Below are 24,447 nucleotides of genomic sequence, written 5' to 3'. Positions count from 1 at the left end.
CATCACTGGCTGGAGGTTACAGAGCATTATGGCTCTGCATCAGGAGCAAAATCCCATCTGGAGTCCTGCTCTTATCACTGCATCCCACAAGGAAGGGGCAGGGAGCACAGCTTTTTCCTCTTAAATATTTCAAAGACAAGGGGAAAAAAGCAGAAATGAGCACCAGCATATTGAAGTGCGGTCTACCTTTCCCCTGATTTCCCCCCAGTCTGTTTAGTTGGAACATCTTTCCCTCTCTCACTCCCTCCCCTGCTCACCAGTTTCCACCAAGTGTGCCAGAGCTGAGGCTGCCCTGCAGTGCAAGTCTAGCAGGGAAAGGAAAAAGTGAAGATATCTTTAAATATAACAACACATATGCAAGCTGTCATGGCACATCACACACTCTTCTGCACCGCTCAGGCTGGAAAATTAGGTCAAGTATGGCTGGGTAACACAGGGTGAAAAATGAGCAAAAGCTTTACTTGGGAATTTGAAGGTGTTTCCTGAGGTCTCTGCCCTGAGCTCTCCTGTCCTTCTCTCCCCACCCTGCAGGGCTGGCAGCAGCCCCGTGGCTCTTGCCTTTGCCCCACTGCGCCTCAGCTTCTGAGCTGCTCTGCTATTTCCTGTGCTGTAAAAAACAAGTTACTATTAGCTAAGCAAAATAACAAATATTTTTAATAATTAAGTCAACTCACTTGCCAGTAATCAGGCTGCAGAGCTGCCTGAACTTCAGCTCAACCCTGGTGCCTTCATCCTTCAGCTCATGAACTGACTGTGGCACTACCTCAAACCTAAATTGGACTGAACAAGTCCTGGAGCCCCAGCGTGACCCATGTGACCCATGTTTCCTGCAGAATTCCCTCTGCTTTCCAGGAGCTGGTAAAAAGTTTGGCTCTCCCAAGCCTTTGCAGTATTTTACATGAATGTGTTTAAAGAAAATAGATGTGTAAAAGTCTCATAACATAGTCCTAGACATGTTTATTGAACTGGTTTTGGTTTTTCTTTGGCTAATGCAGGACACCTGGCTATTCCAACAGCATCCTCAGGTGCCAGGGCAAGCATCCTAGAGCAAAGGGACAATGCAGATTCCAACACATGAGCTCACTGGAGAGAGCAATTGTGAGGGTCGTTAGGTAAATTTTAACATGCTTCAAATTTAATAATTAATGTTGTGTATTATAGGTAAAAAGCACACTTACAGTCTGGTTTCTTACTGGCAATTATCCTCTAAGAACACAAGCAAACCTTGATTTTACAAATGTCTTATGGGAACATGCAAAACTTTCCTAGAAAAGGAAGCTGAGAAAGAGAAGGCAAAGTGTTGGGGTTTAAATACTGTAGGAAAACACTTGGAGATAAAAGCTTTTTTCTTATACGTAGAAATCATAAACTGAATGTTTTCCTGTTAAAAAAAGCAATTTTTTTTAACCTTGAGAATGATTTTCCAAGTTACTGGCACTTACAGTGCTTGGTAGGTTGCCGTATATTTTACTTCTGTGAAATGACTCAACCACACACAGCACCACTGCAGCAGAACAAGAACAACAATGCTCATCAAGCTTTTTTTATATACTGATTAATATTAAAAGGAAAACCTCAAACTTACCAGCACAGCCCAGAAAAAAATCACCCATGTTGCTGTGGTGCCTCTTCCCCATACTAAATATGACTAACTGGGGAAGGCCTGCTCTAGCACGTCCTGGCACTCACGTAGGGACTGATTGCTTGAACAAGCTTTTAATTTTTCCAGTGTTGCAAGATGTCCCAAATCCAGGATGTCTACTACAAATACCTGCTCCCCTATCCAAGATCCTTCAGCACAAATCCATTTTTACATTGCTGTGCCAGATCCTGATCTCCACTGAGACAAACCTGCCCTCCTGTTGCTTAAAGCCAAGATATTCAGTTAGAAATAAGATTTAGCAGAACACAAATGACACTGTTATTATTTTGTGTTTGGGGGGATTTGTGCTTTCTAATTTTTAATTTCCATGCCTCTTCTAGCTTTTCTGTATATTCTGGCACACAGCTCCTGCAAATGGTCTCAGTTGGAGCTGAGAAATCATCAGGTTTGGTTTTGTGCTGAAACTGTCCCAGTGACATTCCCGGTGGCCTTAGGGGAAATCCCTCTGTTGGAATGGGGCAGCCCCTATGAGAAGGATTTGGTTGGGGCGTCAGCACCCCACACGGTGCTACAAGAGCCTGTCCTACCCAAAACCCCACCAGAGCAGCTCTGTGCTGGCTGGAAGACAACAAGACACGTTGGCATTGGGCCAGGTAACCCAGGTATCTGGGTTTATCATAACCTGACTGCCCCCATGGATAAAAACAAACCCCATAACATCCTTGAGAGACGGCGATTTTCCTCTCGGGCATTTGCGTTCCCAAGGCGCCGCTCCCACGTGTCCCTGCTGATCTCACAGATGTAATTACAAAAACAGGGGCTGCTCAACCAGCCCTTCTGCCGCCCCTGAGCCCCGAACGGGTGCAGCTCAGCCAGGCTGGGATGGGGGGCTGTGCCTGGGCCTGGGTGCAGCTCAGCCAGGCTGGGATGGGGAGCTGTGCCTGGGCCTGGGTGCAGCTCAGCCAGGCTGGGATGGGGAGCTGTGCCTGGGCTTGGGTGCAGCTCAGCCAGGCTGGGATGGGGAGCTGTGCCTGGGCTTGCCGGCGGAGCCGTCGCTGCCTGCCCCGCACCAGAGGAGGGATGCTGACCACGAGCCGCTGCTGCCCCAGCCCCTGTGGCACTTCCTGTGACCTTCACTTCTGCTTTGTAGGAGAAAGTGGGTGTCAAAATTGTGCTCTTAAAAAAGTCTGGGGCTTCAGCGCATTTCCAGAGAGAGCTGAATGGCAATAAAAGTGCATTTGGTAAATATCAATGTGGGTATTATGAGAAAAACCTCCCTACACTTCATGCCACCCACTCTTGAATTATCAGATTAAATAAAGCTGATGCACAGCAACAAAAGTCAAAGCATGCTCGGCAAAGAGGCTCATTTCCTCATTTTACAGAGCTGGGTTTTTCTTTTTCTCTTGAACGTCCATGTTAAATACACAGCTGAACCACACTTCAGAAAAGGATATATGTTAAGCAGACTGCTATATAATTAAAAACATTATAAAGGAGGGGAAATTCCCCTGCTTGCAAAAGCAGGTGAAATTAAAGCATGGCAGGATAAGTCTTACCTTTCTTTTTGGCTTAACTGATTTCTCAAGATTCCTATACAGAGGGTGAAACTGTGTTTCACATTACAAGGACACAAATGAGTTTCTACACCTACAGTAACTCAGACTGCAATGGAGAAAAATCCAAACATTCATTAACATCTATGCATTGTCCGGTAGGAAACGGTGGAGCAGAAGCGCTCGCTCCTCCATGTCGGCTCATCTGAGGAACGCTGTGCATGACTTAGCTCCAGAGGTTCCTCTCTCGCTCTCCATTTCTGCATTGTTCTCTCAGAAGCTTGCAAACAATATCCATTTCCCCACCGCTTTTGTCACATGCTGGTAAAAATTGATTTTTCCTGCAGCGTGTCAAAGCAGTAGCTGCTTTCCTTTCTTCTCCTGCTTTCTGCATTCCCGTTATTGATGTCAGTGGGAAAGGGCACAGCTCAGAGAACGTATTTGTTAAATAACTGTTGCAGATCTCAACAGGAGAGTGGGATAAGAAGCTTACCTCTTTTCTTCTCTGTGTAATGCCAACATGCTGGCTTTTAAAAAACCTCAGTGAAAAATTTGGTGGATTTTTTACCCCCCACCCCCCAAAAAAAAAAAGTTACGTGAGAAAGAAAGCTTATTTGATTCCTGCATATTTCAAAAAGTCTAATGGTTTTTAGGTAGATCAAGTGCTGGTTCTGTGAATGTCCTCTCTACACAAAGAGACTCACTTGACTTCAGCACACAGAAGGACCAAAAGTATATTCTGTGTATACCATTTTTCTCCTGCTTCAACCAAATTGGAGAAAAAAAAATCCAAGCATCAAGTTCCTTGAAATCTTTCTGCAAATGCAGGTCCTCTCTGCAGCTTGAACATCAGACTGGCTTGCCACTGTCCGGGGTTAAGTGGGTTGTAGGAAACTCAATGCACTTATAAAGGTCCCTCTCAGAAGGGGATATTTCACAGTAAGGTTATGGATTGACCAAGATATACGAGTGCTTTTACCAGTCACTGGCCATCTCCTCTACAACCAGTTCCCTTTCTGACATTGCCCAACCATCTGGACAACTAAAAAATTGGAAACAGCAGATGCCTGTGTAAGAGACACATTTGCAGTTCAGCACAAACTCTTAGGGCCACCGTAAAACCTCTCCTGCATCGCCGCGGCTGGGCCGACACAGCTCCCCATGCTGTTACTCAGCAATTTCCATCAGACAACCTTGCTTGTCACAGCTCTTTGTCACCTCAAAGATGCCACCCTCAGAATCCACCACAGCTGGTCTTCGTCTGTGCAAACGAGAAGGCGGGTTCGTGTTCTGGAAAAAGCAGCTCTTCTTCAGACAAAGGAGATCCATGGAAAGAGTACACAACAATAGGAATGAGAAATGAAAAAAACGGAAAAAGGGCCAGGAAGGAGCATGGATTCCTTTCAGGTTTTGTTCTCGTCGTACATGTCCAAGGCAGGCTCGATGGTTGAGAACTCGCTCTCGTAGACCAGGCTTCGAGGGGACAGAGAGTTACGATGGAAGAAGTGACTGCCTGCAAGAGGTAGAACAAAACCACATTAGCAACACACATGAACAATGGAGGAACTGAGTAAAGTATCCTCATACCTGTGTGATGGATGCAAACACAGTACACATGGAAAAAACAGCCAACCTTCAACACAAAGCAGTAACAACCGTATGAAACATTTCACCTCTGTTCCTCTGCTCCCCAGCCAATTTAAAGCAACTGCTTTCCATATGCATGAACAGTCACACCTCAAATGGCTCTTTCAGATAAAAGAGGTAAAGTCTGAGCAAGGCTGGGGCAGGCTGGAGTTCTGCACTTGGTGCTGGCTGTTGATTTACAGCCTTGTAAAGCAGGGATGTGCTTCCTCAGAAGACCCTGAAATCTCTGGTCAGCACCAAAGTGCTGTGCCCTGCACCAGCACAAAGTGCTTCAGCTCAGGGTCAAAAGGAAGGAGGAGGCAGAGTGAGGGGCTCCCCAGGGGTGATCCCGTCGTTGCTGCTGGAAGCCTGACCTCCTCCAGAGCTCAGCAAACTCCATGGACATGAGTCACCTTCTAGAAACAGCCACCTATGGATTTCCTTGCACATAACCAACCCTCTTTTCACTGGCAGTAACCGAAACAAGCACCACGTGGCTGTTGATAAGTGGGGAGTGGAAGTCTTCTTTTTTTCCTTGGTGGCCTGGCATTCCCGTGGCTCTCTGAATCCGCAGATGTGTTTTTGCAAAGAGCCCAGCCCTCCTGCTGTACAAATGATTCTCTCTGAAAGCATCTATCATCAGATCAGGCCCTTGGCCAAAACACTTCATTACCTGGTTTCTCGATCCCAGGGGGGATTAGCTGGGAGCAAGGCTGCTTAGATTACAACAGCTACATGAGCCAAACTGGAGGCAACTGAAAAGCTTCCAAGTACATCAAAAAGGCATTCAGCAAACTAAGGTGCCTCCAGTTTCAGGCATCAGTGAAGCAAGATGCTTAGGGAATTGTAGTTTTAGCCCTGGTAGATTTTAGCTGCTTAAATCCCCCTTTCTTTGCCAAATTTTGAGCCCAGCCTACCCCATTCTGAAATAAAGACCTTACAGAAGACATAAGAAAATAAGAATTCAGTTGCTACTGTCCAAAACGCCTTTTCTCCTTTCCCATTCACCCAAAAGACACAGACTTTGTGTGCCCTTTGCTAACAAGTGCCCAGCAGGAAAAAGGAGTTGAGCAATGGATCTGCTCCTCTTTCACAAGCAAAAGTCAGTGCACACACTCATTCCACCATTTGCAGTGAGAATGGGAAGTTGTCATAAGCAAATTAATTTTGGATCTTGTAGTTAACTGAAACAAGAGTGAAATTAGTGATTACATTGCAGTGGATTGTTGACTCTGCAAGGAGCATGTATCCAGGTCCTTGGACCAAGGGGGCTGTCTTGGAATATACTTCCAGAAGCAGTTGGTGGGGAATGATAAACACCCATTTTCTGGATCTGAACCATCCCCCAAATTTACAGGTTTTTAAAACTGGGCAATGATTAAAATAAAAGCAAATAAATAAATAAATAAATAAAGGTTGAGTGTTTAAGGAAACATAAAGTTGGAACTGTGACTTCCAGAGATTATCATGGTCTATCTCCAACAGCTGGACTTGATGACCTTAGAGATCTTTTCCAACCTTAATGATTCTATGATTCAAGCAAATAAACCCCAGACCCTGAACCTGCTTTGAAATTATACCAGATAAAACTGATTTCAAGACTGTGTTATGGGTTAGGACCATTTACTTTTTGATGATTAAGTCTCATTTTGCAGCTGAAATAATCTGTGAATATTGAATATTTCATCCCCCGTTTCTCCACCTGCTGCAATGTTACACACAACCAATGCTCAAACAAACCAAAGGGATTCTAAAAGCTTGGTGCTGCTTTGGTTTTTGTTACACAGAAATCAAATGTGGAATTAGGAAGCAGACAGCCCAGGCTGTCATTTCCTGTGTGCACCCAGACTTCCACTCTAGCAGGTTGGAGGGAGAGATTTAATCAACAGGCAGAGCAGGTCATCTGACAACAAGTATTTTATATTAATCTGGAAATAGACAGTGTATATAAAACACCTCTAAAATTCTTTACTCTGACGTTTTTGTCCTTCTTGGCAAAGGAAATTTAAACCACCCACTTCCAGGAAGGCTTCATGTTCCCATAGAGATAGACATCTCTTGGCTTCCATACCATTTTTGAGACACATCATTCATTCTTTTCTTAATTGTCTCCTCTCCCATCCAGTGCAGCCAGCCCAGAGCTGAGACTCCAGCTGCTGCTCAGAGTTTTCCACCACTCAATCTTCAGGTGCTCCATTAACCAGGTCAGGAGCATTGCCCACAGCTTCCGGCTGGAGCAGCAGGGCACAGTGACCCAGCCATGCTCCTCTTAATGCAGAAAATTGCTACTGTTTTTTAAAAATGTGGCGTTGGTCCAGCTGATAAATTTACTGAATAAATGTATTTTAAGGACAAGTAAAAACATCCGCAGTTCCAAATTCAGCTTATGAATCTGTTCTTCCTATTTTGCACTTACCAAGAAAGATCAAGATTTATCCCTTAGGAGCAGAAAACAAATGGGAAGGTTGCATGCAGTTTTAGACATGAAGATGAATCCTTCAGTGCTCTATGGCACTATTCTTCATTACATGCTTTAAAAGAACTTCTCAGATAACTTGCATTGAGTGTGAAAATAAACATACTACCCTGGAATTGATCTTTATACTTACCATAGGATGCCACCAAAGTGAGGACAAGACCAAGGCCAAAAACTCAAGAGACACAGCACTGCAGGTGCACCAGGGTTAAGCATCACCTGGTGTTCCCTTTCCATCTGAAAGTATCTTAATGCCCTTAGTCATTAATCAGGGCCATCTTCTGCCACAAGCTGCAGCCCCTTCCACGGCTCCTCCAGCAAAGACTCTTTACTGTAGAAATCTGATCAGAGCACTCCCTACCTTAATCTGTTTTAGACACCCTCTCAGTTAAGGAACAGAACGGAACTATTTCATAAAGCACCCTTTCCTCAAAGCCAGCTTAGCAGGAAGACTTTAAAGCAACTGCTTTCCATATGCATGAACAGTCACACCTCAAATGGCTCTTTCAGATAAAAGAGGTAAAGTCTGAGCAAGGCTGGGGCAGGCTGGAGTTCTGCACTTGGTGCTGGCTGTTGATTTACAGCCTTGTAAAGCAGGGATGCGCTTCCTCAGAAGACCCAGAAAGACGTGGTGGGATGACTGGCATAACTGGAGTGCTGCAACAGATGGCTAAAAATTCTTCCAAAGGGAAAAGCAAGGAAGGAGACTCCTTGGGGTAGCCCTGTGTTGCTCACAGAGCCACTTCCCACGACTGACCAGCAGTCCCAGCTACCTGGGGAGGTCCCAGCTGCCTGGAGGTCAGCAGATGTGACACCCAGCTACAAGAAGGGCTGGAAGGGGGGTCTGGGAAACTGCAGGCCTGTCAGCCTGACCTTGGTGCCAGGGAAGGCCATGGAACAGATCATTTTAGTGCCATCACATGGCACATCCAGGACAAGCAGGGGGTCAGACCCAGCCAGTGTGGGTTTAGGAAAAACAGGTCCTCTTGACCAACCTTGTCTTCTGTGACAAGGTGACTCACTCGGTGGATGAAGGAAAGGCTGTGGATGTGTCTACCTGTGCTTTGGTAGAGTCTGACACCGTGTCCCAAAGCATTCTCTTGGAAACTGGCTGCCATGGCTTGGACAGGTGCACAATAGATGGGTTAAGAACAGGCTGGATGGCTCGGCCCAGAGAGCAATGGGGAATGGAGTTACACCCACAGGGCTCAGAACTGGGGCCAGCCCAGTTTAATGTCTTTATCAATGATCTGCATGAGGGGATTGAACACACCTTCAGTCAGTTTGCAGCCAACACCAAGTTAGGCTGATCTTCTGGAGGGCAGGAAGGCTCCACAGACAGATCTGGATAGGCTGGATCAAGGTATTTAAAAGATACAGTTGTGGCACTTGGGGACATGGTTTAGTGGTGGGCTTGGCAGCGCTGGGTTAATGACTGGACTTGATCTTAGAGGGCTTTTCCAACCTAAGTGGTTCTATGATTCTGTGAAAAACTTTGGGGATTTCCTTCTGTCTATCCAGAGTAAAAAAAAAACAAAACAAAAAAAAAGGTTCTGGGATGATGTAGAGTCCATCCTTGAACATATTTATTTCATTAACAGATAAACATGCACTGATTGCCTGACCTCTAAGCAACCTATCAAAAGCTGTATCATTATTAACACTTTGTTGAGACAACTGTTAGAGGCTCAAAAGAAAAACTGGAAAAGATGATGCTGAGTTATTTAAATCTTCCATGGAGGGAAATGCACTAAAAAGTCCTGTCAACCCTTTTGTTCCAAATATCACTCAACTTCTCCTTCTGCTTCTGTTCTGAAGAAGAAACATGAACTGGAACTATTATGGTGCCTTTTGCATCTGGGTCACTGCACTGCTCACGTGGTCCCTGCCCAACAGCATTAAATAGCACTTATGGAATTTTGCTTCAGGAGACAAGCACAAACTTATCAGTTTTACTACTGCTGTTGAGAGATGAGTGAAGAAAACATGTATCATAGCTTGTTCCCTAAATCATGCTCTAACCACATTCCTCCACTTTTGGCAACAACACTCAGTTGACACATTGCTGTACGTTACAAGCACACAGCCCTCAAACACAGAATGTTTGAGGTTTTTTTTCTTCTCATAAGTAAGTCTAATGGGGTTTTCCAGTCTTTCAAAATGCACTTACTGCTCTATTGATTTGTTTCCATATTTCTTTCAGAATTTCACAAGGACGCACTGAAGAAGAATTCTATTAAATGCACTGAAGCTATCACATTCTTCACTGCTTATTATAAAAGCTGCCTTCTCAGCTGAAGCCTGATGGACAAATAAGAATTAAGAAACTATTTTAATGTAGCATCTGGCTATGTTCCTAAATTCTAAAAGTGCCTATACATAAAAATAAAATTAAATTAAATCCTCTAGTTCCCAGTACATAAAAAAATTAAATCTTACAGCAAAATTGCTTCTCTCTGTTCATTTAATTAAATTAGAAAGCATTCACTTTCTACATCTTGATCCCAGAACAACAAAAACAACTGAATGCAGAACAGTTTTTAACTTCTGTCAATTACTTTTTCCTTCCCTACTTGTTACCCTCATTTACCCATCTCGTTAAGTCAAGCATTAGCATTTGGCTGCGACTCAGGCCCGTGTGTTTTAACTGACTGTTGTGAAATTACTCACACAGAGCTTGCATAACTTGCATGAAACAGCCAGAGTGAGGACAGTGAGGAGAGATGTTTTCCCTCTGTCTCCTCATCAGCACAGAAGCCATGGCAAGAAAGGACATGCTTGCACAGAGTTTCTGCATTAAAGAGCTTTATCAATCTTCCTTGATCTGAATTTGAACCAAAACTAACCCCTGCCACTGATACGAAAGGAGGCTTCACACATGACAGTGGGGGAAATGCTGCATTTTCACTTGTTATTTGGAAGGAAGAAGTGGTTTAGAGAAGCTTCACTTTTATCAAAAGGCGGGCAGGGTGAAAGTAAAAGACAGAAAAGGTTTATGATTTGTGTTTTGAGACCACAGCATTGCAAATCTCCAGCAATGCCTGGCCTCAAGGCAAAAATCATACTGCAGTGCTCCCAGGGTGACCAGGAGTGTTACAGGAGGAGAAACTGAGGAAATGTTCTTATTTCAAATTAATTCTCAGCTGGAGTCAAGGTAAGTCCATTATAGCAAAACTGACAGCTTGACCCAGCTTTTTCCCTAACAAGTTGATGTCAAATGATTGCTAACAACACTTTTTAGTCACTTCAGCCACTTGACTGGCATCATAACAAGGGCACTGCATGAGATTTCCACTACTTAGCTTGTGTCCCAAATGAATGGAGAATAACAGAGATATGCAAAGATGAAATCATTCAGAGGAAATAAAGCACCTTGTAAAATTTACAAAATGCTCTCAGATTTGAGTACTAACACAGAAAGCCCAAGAAAAATGAAATTCTCACAGAGTAAGATTTCATAATTAAAGTTTTTTTTTATTTCTTCACTTTTTCTTTAATACAAAGCTTTGGCATCAGCAAATTTTATGAAAAAATAGAATGTACTAAATAATTGCTTGTGCTGCATGATCGATAAATGATGCATAAAAATAGGTGTCTCTCTCCAAGGCAATCGGCCGGAAAGCGTTTCTTCAATAGCATTCTGCTCTGCAGGGCAGAAAAAAAAGGGACAAAATATTTATGTTAAAGTTAATACTGCTAATACTAAAAAAAAAAAAAAATCCTGTAAAAGTAAGTTAGTGGAAAATGACAAATTATACAAAGCCAGAGCATTAAGAGATGTCTGTATTTGTCACATCATTCCTACAGGACAGTCAAAGGTCTGAGCACTTCTAAGGTTTTAAGGACACTCCATCTGCTAGTGAAAACTTTCTTTAAGTGGTGCTATCCAACATTTGGGCTTTTTGGGCTTAAACCCACACTAAGACAATAATTTCTGACTGTTCCCTAGGAAGCAAGGCAAATCGTGCTGCTTCTGCTCCTTTCAAACACTGCCTAAAACTTTTTATACTGGTGCTGTAAAGGGTATTTTGAGACCAAGAGAAAGCAGCTGGTTCCTTATTTTATCACTTAGGCAGCGTTTACTTTTATCACAACTATTTAAAAATGCATGTGTATGTATTTATACAAACACACAGCTAAGTATGTATTTACTCACAGCCCCAGAACTAATGCTTTAAATAACAATGTTTAAGCTGTGGGAAGGACACAGTAAAGAAAAGGTACAGGATACGTTTTTAGGTGAGCTTTAAAGCAGAATTTCCGGTCTTTTACTTGCATCAGCATATTACATGGCCTCATTCTTGCTACTGTTGTTTTTCAATAAGAAAACTCCCTCAGATTCCTCTTGAAACACTACCATAAGAAAGGCAGGGCATGCCAGCATTGCTTTTTACATGGAGAGCAGCATAAAAAGCAGTTATGCTGTTTAATAGAAAAAGCAATGAGAAGGAGCTGCCATATATCTGGCATGATATTCAGCACAGGAAATTCTTTGTCTGGCACTGGGAAGGTGTCAGTAAAACAACAAATCTTAGCATTAGTGTCTTTTTAAAGAGTCTAAAATGAGTAATCGAACCCAGCAGCACTTGTGGAGGCTGCTCAGATCCCAAAGGATTCAGATGAAGAGCTGCTGAGGTTAAAGGCCACAGCCAAGAACCTCAGTTACACAAATAAGTGATTTTTGAAGCTCTGGTTGCTGGGTTGTGAGTTTTCTCAAGTCTGTCTCAAGTACACACTTGATGTGCTTGCATTTCAATTCCTATCACTGAGAACAGGAGCTCTCCTTGTATCAGCACACTCTTTGTTTGTACTGAGGGAACATCACTGTGAAAACACTTTGCTGGAGGCCCCAGGTCCCTGCCAATGTGCAGCAGCTTGTCCTTGCAGTAAAAACAGTCCCAGATCCCACTGAGCAACAAAAAGAAGAGTTGCAAGGAAAGGCAGAAATGCAGCTGCTATCAGTGCCCACATCTGGATGAGACTTCACAGGCTCCAGCTCCTCCTCCTTCCCAAGGATGTGCAAGTGCCCAGCAATGCAGACATTCCTGTTCTGCAGCTCATTTTGCCCCATGCTTTCCCAAGCTACTTTTCCAGGCAGATTAAAAATTAACTATGTTCAGCTGCAGCTCTGTCACCAGGCTGCAGATTGATGGCTGCAACTTCAAGATTTTGACAAATGGAAAAAAAAATCAGTAGACTTGATAGGGCTTTTAGAAGTTATAAAGTTTTCTTCATGAAGCCCTTTTGGAATCAGCATATGAAAAGTGGAGGAAGATTTGCAAATTAGTGGTAATCAAAAATCCCTGATGATCAATACTATGGACCCTCCTGAAGAGTATTAGCTTAAGATTGCCTAAAATTTTGCCCTGGAGACTCTTCAATGCCTAAAATTTTACACTGGAGACTATTAGACATGTTTCCATCTTATTGAGGACATCTTCTACTTTCCAAGTAGAAAAAGAAAAAAAAAATCCAATCCCCTTATCTCAAAGAAAAAAAACCCATAAGAAAATGTTTATAAAGCTGCATTTCCCAGCTGCATTTCTTTGGATCTCACCCCACTTCTGGTAGAGAGATCAGCACTTTAATGGAAACTCAGCTGTGTCAAGATGTTCAGAGACAAATATTGACACTTGGCCTTCCCAAATAAAAAATTAAATTAAAATTAAACATATATCCTGAGCCCAGATATTCTGTACAGCTACATGAAAATAATTAGATGTACCTAGTTAATAGATCTGCAAAACAGATTTATACTTGGCTACACACAGAATTATAAAAAAAAAGACTGAGAGTCATCTGCTAGGGTAATTTCTTGTCCAGCCTGCCTGAAGGGAAGCTGGGGGTTTCCACATAGGTTAGGAAAGCATGGAAGCAACCATCCCTTCATTTAAGAAAGCAGTCATTGCTTTCATCTCTTCCTCACCTAAGAGGAAAAAGGTAGATTTTCATTTAAACACCTTTTTTTGCCCCTTAGCTGAAAATGTGCAAACTAGAAATACAGGATTTTTAATTTTTTTAATATGGAATTTGACTAAAAAAGTGAGGTGAAAACTGTAAATGGCAACTGCTGGTAGTAAGTTTTGGCTCTGGCAGGTGAATTTTGAACATAGGGATTTAATGTCAAAAATCTACTGTTTACCTAGAACATGGATCAAAAAGTGACCATAAATATTCTGTTTTCCCCTTTTCATGTCTCCACTTAGCAAAGAGATTTCCTCACACAACCCAGCTTAATATAAATCAAGAGGGACTTTACATGTTACCTTGAAACCTGCTGTTAACAGAGACACTTGTGTTTGAGAAAAGCAGGAAATGAATTTGATTCCTTGAAAACTACATATTCCCCCTTCTGCTGGTATTTATTCCCAATGTTGTCCATGACACACACCCACCAGAAACGCACAGAAACATCTGAGTATTTACTTACTCATTAGCATTCAAGCTAGCTGTGGCTTTGATGATCATGTAGCAGAGTGTAAGGGCACTGAGGAGGCCAAAACTGGCAATAATAAACCATTCTTCTGTTGACAAAGGAAAGGGAGGAAATCACTCGTGGGAGAAAGCGATGCCAATATTTCCCTCAAACACCACTGGCGGAAGGCAAGAGGCTTCTAAGCCATGACTGGCCCCAGGAGGTGAAGCAGAAGGAGGTTAAGCCACAGAGTTACTGACGGGAGAAGGCTAGCAAAGAAGAAGTGGAGAGAGGTGCAGAAAGAAAGCATGGCACAAACAGTATTTCCTGGCTGAGCCCAAGGGTTAGTGATAAAGAAGTTACTTAACAATGTAAAGTGAAATGCAGGATCAAGGGAAAATGTAATGAAAACTCTGTCCACCCCCAAGTCAGAAAGACGACTGCCAGGTTGGGTTAGGTTTGGTGAGATGCAGCTCTTTCATACAAGCACAGCCAAAGTAGTGTCACACTTCAACTGTGTCTTTGCCCCCTCCCTCCTGAATTTATGTTATAGTGTTATTTAAAACTCAACAAAAATCAGGATCGATTGCTCAACGGTAAAACATAACTACAGTTTTCTACTTAATAGACAGGTATACCCATGGAAAAATAATTTCAATACTAGGGTAGACACATAAACATATTAAACAAAAAGTCTATTCAAGAATGTTCACTATTCAAAATTCTCCCCAGGATCAACCTGGCATACAGTAACAGTTGAGAATACAAACACTGCTGTTGAACAGCTTTTGGTTGAACTCTCATGCATCAAGGAATGCATGTGTCATCCATGAAATACAAACATTTCAAGAGCCCTTTCTAAAGCTTTACTTTATAAACATTGTCAGAATGAACTGTTGGTGGTTATTTCTTGTTTTACCCTGGCATCCCATCTGTGCACAAGCAGCACTACAGCTGGGAACAGACAGTAAAAAACACCTTCTGAACAGGCAATTAGTAAAAAGTGAAAACTACATTTTTTCCACCCCTGACAAGGAAGCAGCACAGCAACGGATCTGTTCTTCTTCAACACAACTGAGTGCAATGTGAACCAGAGGCTGAACACTGGATGGCAAAGTGACTTGCTGGCTTTGTGGAGAATCCAGATTCTGTATGTGGATTCTCCCATCTCAGATCAGGACATTTCTAGATATGGACTACGTTTTTTATGATGTGAGGTTTTTTTGGTTTTTTTTAATGAGACATTTACTTTGCTACAGTATCTGAAGAAACACTCTTATGAACTGCATTGGTTTCACTGCCCTGTATACATGTATCAGTGGCAACCAGTGTCACTAAGTTCAAAATCTACATCACAGATGCACATAAACAAAATACAAGCAGAAAATTAGACTATTGTACTGCACGGATTCTGTTTTTCAATTCAGCCAGAAAAACGGAACAGACAGTAAAAAACACCTTCTGAACAGGCAATTAGTAAAAAGTGAAAACTACATTTTTCCCACCCCTGACAAGGAAGCAGCACAGCAATGGATCTGTTCTTCTTCAACACAACTGAGTGCAATGTGAACCAGAGGCTGAACACTGGATGGCAAAGTGACTTGCTGGCTTTGTGGAGAATCCAGATTCTGTATGTGGATTCTCCCATCTCAGATCAGGACATTTCTAGATATGGACTACGTTTTTTATGATGTGAGGTTTTTTTGGTTTTTTTTAATGAGACATTTACTTTGCTACAGTATCTGAAGAAACACTCTTATGAACTGCATTGGTTTCACTGCCCTGTATACATTTATCAGTGGCAACCAGTGTCACTAAGTTCAAAATCTACATCACAGATGCACATAAACAAAATACAAGCAGAAAATTAGACTATTGTACTGCATGGATTCTATTTTTCAATTCAGCCAGAAAAACCATTCATGCATCAAGTTGAGACTGTACAGCATATGGAAAACTGATGCAATTCCACACAATCTGTGTGGAATTTATTATAGTGCTATTGTATATTAAAAACCCTAGGTAAATTCCAGTAAGTGGAAATTTTCCATGCTACTTTTATGGTTAAGAGCTTTCAAGCAGTGCAGGAACAGTTTTCTGATGTTATAAAACACTTGGACAATACTCAAATGTTGGCACATCAAATGCTTCTTTAAGTCACAAATTTTGTAAGAAAAAACACCTGCTAAGCAACGTCAGAATTCCAGTAGCAATGTTCTCAGGAGAAAAAATGTCTGCAGAAATAGCTATCAGCTAAAATATTTATATCTGTATAAATGATTGCATGTAAAGTATTCTGAAGAGATAAATAACAGTTTTGGCAATCCAGCTTCTTGGGCTGGTCACCGAATTCAGGAAGGTTATTTTGGTGCCATTTCAGTTCATCCAGGGTTCTCTGTATGCGGATCTAAATGGATCTACCATTAATAATGGAAGTGTTGGCACTGTCATCCCTAGTGCTATTGGTTCCAATAAGGAGCATATGCCTCTTGCAGAGACACTGAGGTCACCTTTGTCCCTGCAGGGACATCCATCACCAGGGCCCTGCAGCACAGAGGGACACACACACACATCCCACGGAAGCCGTAGACGGTACCGGGAGCCGAAGGACACTTACTTGTCACTGCGATGTTGATCTCTCCTGACCTCGGTGTCAGCTCCCCGTCCTGTGGCAGCTGTGACATGCCCGAGGTGCGCAGGGGCTCCAGGCTGAGGGAGCTGTCGGTGCCGAAGTCGCCGAGCGCCGAGCGCCTGCTCGCCGGCTGCCCCCGCGTCAGCCTCTCCATGTCAAAGGCGACGTTATCCGTGCACGGCACGTTGGGCTGTGAAAAACACAGCTCCACGTTACCGGGGGGAATGTTCTGCATGCAGCACTCCCACACACTGAATGGAACCATACACACACACTTTGTTCAGCTGCTGCGGCTGTCCCGAGGTCACACAGGTGAGAAACACATGAGTGAACCTCCTCTGCCTCTTGAAGAGGAGAAGGAAGAAGCAGAAAAAAGGATTGAGATACAAGGAAGGGACTCAAATACACCTGTATCATAGCCTATGCCTGGATGGTTTACCACAATCATGATAAACTCTGAATTCTGTATCCTCTTCTAAAAACCCAGGGATGTTATTAACTGCAAAAACAGGTCATCCACAAAATATCTGCTACTATTCCTTAGGAAATGTGCAAATTTGCTACTGACATGGCTAAAAATGGAGGCCTAATTATTCTTACTGTCTTGAATCAAAAGCCACTTTAGACAGTCTCTCCATATGTTCTTCTCTTACTTTGAAAAGAGCATCACTCCCACTTTGTAATTTTTTCCTCATACAGGAAAGATTAAAAAATCTGCTTTGAGGTTTCACTGCTGTCCCTTTGTGAACTGGTCAATGAAAGCAGTCCTTGGGGATCCCATAAGACATGAGCTGCTTGAGGAAAACTCACTGGCCTTGGCTAGAGCAGGGCTTTTAATGTGCAAATTTAAGACTGCCTACAGGAAACCAAAAGAACAAGAGATTCAGAGAGTAAATTTAACAAGAAGAATTGAAAGGACTGGAGAAAAAGGAAGATTACAGAGAATCTAACATACTTCCAGTAGATACTTGCCATAAATGCAAATAAAACAATATATTCTCAACTATCAACCATGGAAAGAAGGAAAACCAACAAATCAGCACCAAAGAAATTTGTAAAAACCCCCTAATATTTTCTGAGTAAGGGTACTGGAACACTCTTCCCCTCTCTCCCCTACAATTATTCTTTCTATTTTGGGTCTCAGACATGGGAGGAAGAGGAAGAGTTCACAACCAAGCAACTTACCACAATTCCCAGTGCCTTCAGAATGTTCAGTTTACACATTGGACATGTACAGTGCTCACTGAGCCATGGATCCACACAGACTTTGTGGAACACGTGCCTAGAAGAACAGAGAAAGGACATACATCATTTGCAAACAATTCTATTTAATACAATGAAAACTACTTAAACTTTTGGATAGTTGCCTTTTTTTTTCTTATTTTAATTCTTAGAATTGCCAGTATTCTGTGCTAATTGCAGTAATTAAAAAAATAAATTAAAAATATTGCTTGTTGTTGTCTCACTTTACTAATAGTTCAGTTAGGAGGAAATACTTAATTTTTGTTCTCCCTTCACCCCTCTCCCCCTTTTATTGTGCATATGAGTAGTGGATGTAAGGCAGAAGAACCAAGGTAATACCACTTCCACCATAACCTTGTCTACAGTCCTGTCTCAGTTTTGATGCAGAATCTTGAGCATAAACTTGGTAGGAAGAGCACAGACCCATCAGCTGTCAATTTTGTTCACAAGTCAGTGGAACCAACCCAAACACACTCCTGTTTGACTTTGAAAAGGCTTTTATAATTATCACATTGAAACAGAAAGAAGGTTTTCCCTGCCATCCGTTATTTCTTGGTATCGAGAAGGAAAACATGTCCATCATCACACATTTGTCATAAAAGGAAAGGCAAACTGGGCTTTCAGAGATGGAAAGGCAAATTGGGCTGCTACTTGCAAAGCAGAGAACTCTGCAATAGGCAACAGTCTGAATTGCCTCCTACATTGCATTCAAAATCTTTCAAAATTCAAAAGTCACATACATGGACATAAATGTAAATGCTGGGATTGATATAAACCGGTATAACAAGGAAGGACTATGCAGAGAGCAAAACAAGGTGTATAAATTAAAGGAAGTAAAGGAAATGCCCTCTTAGCTTTTCAAAAGGCAAAGAACTTTTAGAGCATATTCATGGTAGGAATGGGTATCACAGGACTGTCTATCCAACATAGCTTTAGCAAATGCTCATAATAACCCAGTCTGAGTAACTCCTATGTTAATTCCTGTGATAAGAGCTTTGATCCTTCATTTCCAGTGGTGCTGCCTGCAGAGCAAGGAGCCAGTAAGAGCAGGCACACCCAAACACGACAGACTGGTGATCATGACAATGATCAGCAATTACAAGGGCTGCTTAGTCAGCGAAGAGCTGTGCTCTGGAGCCAGCAGGAAAAGGGGCAGGGGCAGAACTAGCAGGTCTTGGCATCTATTTGATGCATTAGCAGGGTCTGGAAGAGGTGGCCATGCGTGCCCCAAGGCAGCACAAAGCTGAGATATTCTCTCTGTCCCCTCCTTGCTCGGGTTACACTTGTGCTCTGTGCCTGAGAAAGCTCATCATGGAATCTGGGAGTTCTTTGCTCCCTATCCCTTGGGATTTTAAAACCAGAGACCAAATAAGGCATGTTACCAGACAATTCTCTCTTAAACCTCTGGAAAGCAACTTGAAAGGCCTTCTGAAACTGTTAAACATGGCAAAAGAGAGTATATAATTATATAACAGTCTATGTCTACTCAGGCTGATGGAGGGACTAAAGAATATCAACATAATGAAGTTCTAAGCAGCTACAGCTGTATGTCCTACCTGTACTAACTAAAGATGCAGAATTAGGGTGTAAAATAGTTAACAGAAGATGGACAGGCAGCAAAATAATTTTGCTTATCTCTATCCCAGATAATGCAGGAATAGAAACTTAAAAGGACCTCAGTTAGCCACTTTGCTGGCCTGTGTCCTCTAGCAAGCTGGCAATCACAAAAAACAGGGTATGTACAGGGCCTTCTATTTAAATCATCACCCAAAATAGACTCACTTCTATTATTATTAAGTCTTGATGCATTCCCTTTATTACTCACAAAACTACAGGAAACAATGTTTAGAAACTCTGGGTGATACATAATGGTTTGAAATACTCTGAAACATACAGAAATACTATTTTTCTAATTAGGTAAGTTATTAATTTTATTTGCTTAGGTTTGAAGTCACTGGAGTCTGTTTTTTAAAGTAGAACAAACCTGAAAATCTAGTATTTTGGGCAAGAGCAGACATCAAGACTCCACAGAAGTATGAAAACAGCTTTATTACATCATTATTGGCTAATCAGTGCTGTAGAAGCACTCAGATCAAGTGAAGCAGGCGACTGATATAGATGCCAACATGTATCCGCTAAATATTATGAGTTATTTTAAAAAGTCATTAGCACTTTGATATATTTATATACACAGCACAATTGTTTTTATGACCTCCTAATTCTTTGTTTTTAGTTCCTAAATCTTCAAGGATGTTTATTAATGTGTTTCAAAGAAGTGCAGTTCTCCAAAGGTTATTGATTTAGAAAGCATGGCTCTGCCTACTACTTACACAGTTTCTCTACCTCTTAAAAAGTTTGCTGATAGCATCACTGTGGCTCAGCCTCTGTCTGGATTTCTCTGTTTGCAAGAGGTAAAAAGCAGCAATACAGCAATGATGACAGCAAACAAGAATTCTTTCAAAACCTCACCCTGACAAAGTAAGCCCTTGCAATTTCTGCTCTCATAAACCTCCTCCATCTTCCCACTTCTGTAATTGGTATTCCAAGACCATAAAGGTGACGAGTTCCCAGCGAGCTGCCCTTGGTCACGACAGCTGCTGACGTTGCCCAGGAGCACAGGGGGAGTCAGGTGTGACACAGCCTGGGGCTGGGGGAGCAGGGCTGGCAGCACTGAGGAGTCTCCCATGCGGGCACAGCTCCAGGCAGGTGACCTGCAGGTATTTTTCCACTCTGTCAGCACACCCAATCCAGCTGCCCTCCAGCTGGTGATAAACACCATAACACCGACTCCTGTACAGCACGGCTTCTTTGCAGCATTTCACAGGGGAGACAGTGACTTAGGAATCTCTTTTGGTGGTGTAAGACCTCCAAATCCACACATCACAAAAGGAGAAGGGTTGAATGATTTACGAGTGCTGTTTCCCTAGAGCTCACTACCCTTCCCTGCTCTCAGTGCAGCATCCCACAAAGGGACCTTTGCTGCTGCAAAGCAGGTTCTCTGGCTACTGCTCTTCTGGCCCTGGGGTCCAAGGACTGCAGAAAGCAGAAAGGATGCCATCAAGACTCTAGGTTAATTTGGTTTTAAAAAGGCAGCTATTTTAAAAAGGCAGCAGCACATAATCAAACATGAAAATCTGAAAAGCCAGTTTAGTCACTCTTGTCACTTTCTTCCTTGACCAGGACAGGAATTAAAACTTTGGCTCAAAAGCCATTTATTTTATAGCATAGTACAGTATAGTATAGTATAGTATTTGCTACTCTTTTAATTATTTTCCTACCTTCTTAATTAATTCCTTCCTTCGCCATCTTTCTGCCCTTTCCAATGTCATCTTGTTTTCTTCTCTAACCTGTCACTTTGCTCTCCTCTTCCCTTATCTCTCACTAATCCTTCACACTACCCACTCTGATCACTTTTCACCTAGTGCCTGTTCAGCCCCTAGATGTAACAGTGATGGTAGAATAAAGTTATTTGAATGAGGTTTGTCTTTTGCTAGGATCCCTCTGACATTTGCTTCCCATATTCACTTTTCACTTACATAATGACATTCACAAAATACACATTCCTCAAGCTTGGAAGCCTAAAACAGATGGCTGCTTGTCCCTCTGTGCACTAAAGCTATGTCTCTAGGCTGCTGGTACTGAACACCTCTCTCTGAAGCACAAAATGAACTACTGCAAACAATGCAGTTGAACTTCTACCATTTCATTTTAGTTTATTTTTAAATTTGCCACAATCTCCTGCATGCCAGTGACTACAGAATTTTAGGTGCAACTTGCTCAGCAGCTGGTAGATTTTGCCTGCTGTGCATCTGCCCAGACAAGATTCCTCTGCTGAAGCACAGTGTGACAGACTATACTTAACTGCAGAGAACAACTGTGCTACTAAAGGGAAAGGCTACTTTTAAATTGATGAAAGCAGCAAAGATGTCACATGTCAGTGATTCCTACTGTCTAATGATTACAACAGGCACAGTGAGAACTTCTAGTCTTTTATTTGCTTCTTCTCGGTCAAGTAATTTTCTCCATGGTTTCCTTGCAATTTATTTTCTCATCTGGCTTAGAAAGCCTCTTGTAGGCTTTGTTTTATTGTCTGTGTGCTGTTTTCTTTTTTTTTTTTCTTTTAACTAACACTGCATGCTGCACTAAAATGGAAGGTTGAAATATGAGGAAGCAGAAAGGACTTAAACCTCCATAAAACAAAATTTGGGGAGAAGCATCTCAGGTCCTGAAGACTGAAAAATCTCACATGGAATCTGAAATTTATTGGGCCCATCTTTGAAGGTACTAGTTAGCTTTTCATCTACAAATATAAAAATGTCTTGTGGAAAGCATCCATCTCACTGTGTCTAGCCTAGATGGTTTTGCACTTTACTTAAAAGCTGGGCTGCAGCAAATGAAAAGTGAGATGTAAAGAAGAAGTAGAAAGCGAACATAAAAGTCGTCATACAGCCTTTGGCAGCAATGTAATCTGAGCCTTTGCTGACCTTACATTCTTGTGAAAAACAGAACAGAAAATGATCTACACAAGAGCCTTGATCTCTCCTTTACATGGGAAACTGCACTGGGGCCGGTTGTGCTGAGGTGGCAGCCAGGTGCACCTGCATGCAGCTCCCTGAACAGCTCTAAGCACCCCTGAGAGCCCAGAGCCTCCTGTCTGCAGGACTGCAGCTCAACAAAGTGTCTGAAGAAAAAGGACTTTTAATTACAAAAAAAAAAAAAAAAAGAAAATAAAAGAAAAAAATAAATCAATGATCACCTTGTTCAAATGGTCTGTATTGTATCTGTGGGTATCAGCAACATATCCACTGATTGCCAAGGGGCAGCTGTTTAACTAAGGAAGTTGGCTTTTAATCCCAACTCTGCCTTGTGCTCATTGGAACAGCTGGTTTCCTATCAGGGAAGAGTCATTCTCTCTTCACTGGCAAGGACCTCCTCCTGCCTTTTGTTCAGTACCAAGAGAAAGGCACAGAAGAGTGGGATTTGTGACCTTTCATTCCATGTCCTTGAGCCTCACAGTAGAACTACACAAGAGAAGCTTTCTTAAGAGGCAGTTTACAAAACAACCATCTCAGAGGTCTAAAACTGGTGGGCAGTTTCCAGAAGTTCCTCCTCTAATTTCTGAATAACCTTCTGCATGACATATCAAAATAATAGGGCTTAATTCACCTATACAAGCTTCACTTGAGATTGCAATAAATGATATAACTCTGAAATATTTACTTTACACTTGGGAGTACATTTTTCAGGGCAAGTGGACATCAACTTTGAGTAAAAATGACTGAATTGTAAAAAAGAAATGCACATACATCCACATGACAAAAGGCTCCCATATCTTTCCAATCTAAGCTCTTCCATTCCTAAATATTTTAATTAGAGTTTCTAAATAAACAGTTATAGGGCATTTTAGCTAAACAACACTGAGAATCTAAAACAGGTCATTGTTTCCTGCTGTCCAAGAGGTAAGGAACACAGAGAACAGTAAACTGAATTAGATTTTTGGCTACAGAAGTATAATGCACACATATTTTGATCAGCAAGATAGAAAATAATACTGTTTTCCTTTTATGATTATGGAAATACCCTGCACATTAGAAGATATTCAAGCTATTCAGAACAGCCTGCAGGAGGATTTAGAAGACAAATAATGAGCTCTTATGTGCTGCTGCTGCCTGACTGGAGACTGATTCCAACACATGACTTTGCTGCTTCTAGAGTATCATGCAGAACCATTTATGTACCAAGCACAAGCCAAGTTACTGGATCTTGCTGCATATATACAACCTAATTTACATGTGGGTTTTGTGCCTGAAGATGAGGAGAATGCTTTGCATTTCAGAACACAAGGGAAAGATGTCCTTGGTAATGCTTAATGCTACCAGAATGTATGATTCATCAAAATCAACCACCAGGTGGAAAAGTATTTAAAAGCATCTCTCAAAGAGAAAATGTCCCAAAACAACTCAAGAATGGAATTGGAATGGAAGCAAACTAAAAACCTGTAAATGTCAACACAATGCTATAAAAGGGGAGGAAGTTGTTACATTTTAAGCAGTAATGCAGAATCACCAGCAAGTACAAATCTTCAGACACAAGCCAAGATCACACTGCATTAAAAGCACCAAAGACAGATGACAGCACAGTGTCTGACTAATGTCAGGAGGTATGAAGGTTGCAAAGACTGCATTTCCACTCCCTACAGTTTCAAAAACCAGCAGCCAGTTGTTGCACATCTACAGTGCAGAATGCTGCAGCTGTACCTAGCTCATTATACTGAAGTTTTTTGAGTCTGCCCATCACTTGGTTCTTAAACCTGCACCCCTCCACCTCAATGCAATCTCAATAGCTCCATTGCCAATATCTTTAATATAATTATGTTTAATCTCCATTGTCCTAAGTGCCAGCACCCACCTTCACACCTTCTGGCACCACAGTCTAAAATAAAGTGTCTGTAATTAGGACTGGAAACATCCAACAAACCCATTTGTGAATTACAATGCACCTAACACATGAAATGAAGCAAAAGAGAACAGCTTCCAAACAAAGCAACTTTATTTTCTTACTTGCATGGCAAAATGCGAACAACATCATTCTGCTTGTAACTCTCAATGCAGACAGCACAATGATCAAAGTCTGGGTCTGTTTCCTAAAATGAATAGAATGAGAATTCAAGTCAAGAGCTGAGGCTACGACAAATGTCAAAGTAGTTGTGACTAGTACACGAACTGCACTGTGCCAAGTGGCTGTTACCAAACCACAAACCCAATGACTGGATTATTATATTCCAACATGACTTAAGCAAGAAAAGCATCTCATACATGCAAAACTGCCCTTTCTTGGAGCTGGTAAATCATCATTTGATACATAAGCTAAGGCCTAAGATGATTCTAATGCTCAGTG

General features: G+C 42.0%; 1 protein-coding gene across 6 annotated transcripts in view; it reads right to left on the bottom strand.

Moving 5' to 3' along the window:
- The window catches only part of RNF130 (ring finger protein 130), a 54,238-nt gene continuing 29,791 nt past the window's right edge, over positions 1-24,447 (bottom strand). Inside the window, exons 5-9 of one of the 6 annotated variants that reach the window (XM_041397537.1) lie at positions 24,111-24,193; positions 17,494-17,590; positions 16,294-16,498; positions 13,692-13,785; positions 4-4,672 (exon numbers count right to left, since the gene is read on the bottom strand). In XM_041397537.1, coding sequence (XP_041253471.1) covers positions 4,651-4,672; positions 13,692-13,785; positions 16,294-16,498; positions 17,494-17,590; positions 24,111-24,193 — 501 coding nt within the window. In that variant the 3' untranslated portion in view covers positions 4-4,650. Of the gene's footprint in view, positions 4,673-10,714; positions 10,907-13,691; positions 13,786-13,809; positions 13,946-16,293; positions 16,499-17,493; positions 17,591-24,110; positions 24,194-24,447 lie in introns of those variants that run through there. The other 5 variants (XM_041397538.1, XM_041397540.1, XM_041397541.1 and 2 more) reach the window with 5 other exon arrangements.

This window comes from Onychostruthus taczanowskii, unplaced genomic scaffold, assembly GCF_017590055.1.
Source record: "Onychostruthus taczanowskii isolate IOZ18803 unplaced genomic scaffold, ASM1759005v1 scaffold14, whole genome shotgun sequence".
In the NCBI taxonomy this organism is placed as follows: domain Eukaryota; kingdom Metazoa; phylum Chordata; class Aves; order Passeriformes; family Passeridae; genus Onychostruthus; species Onychostruthus taczanowskii.
The sequence above is the reverse complement of the archived record's forward strand: the minus strand, read 5'-3'. Positions and strand labels throughout refer to the sequence as shown.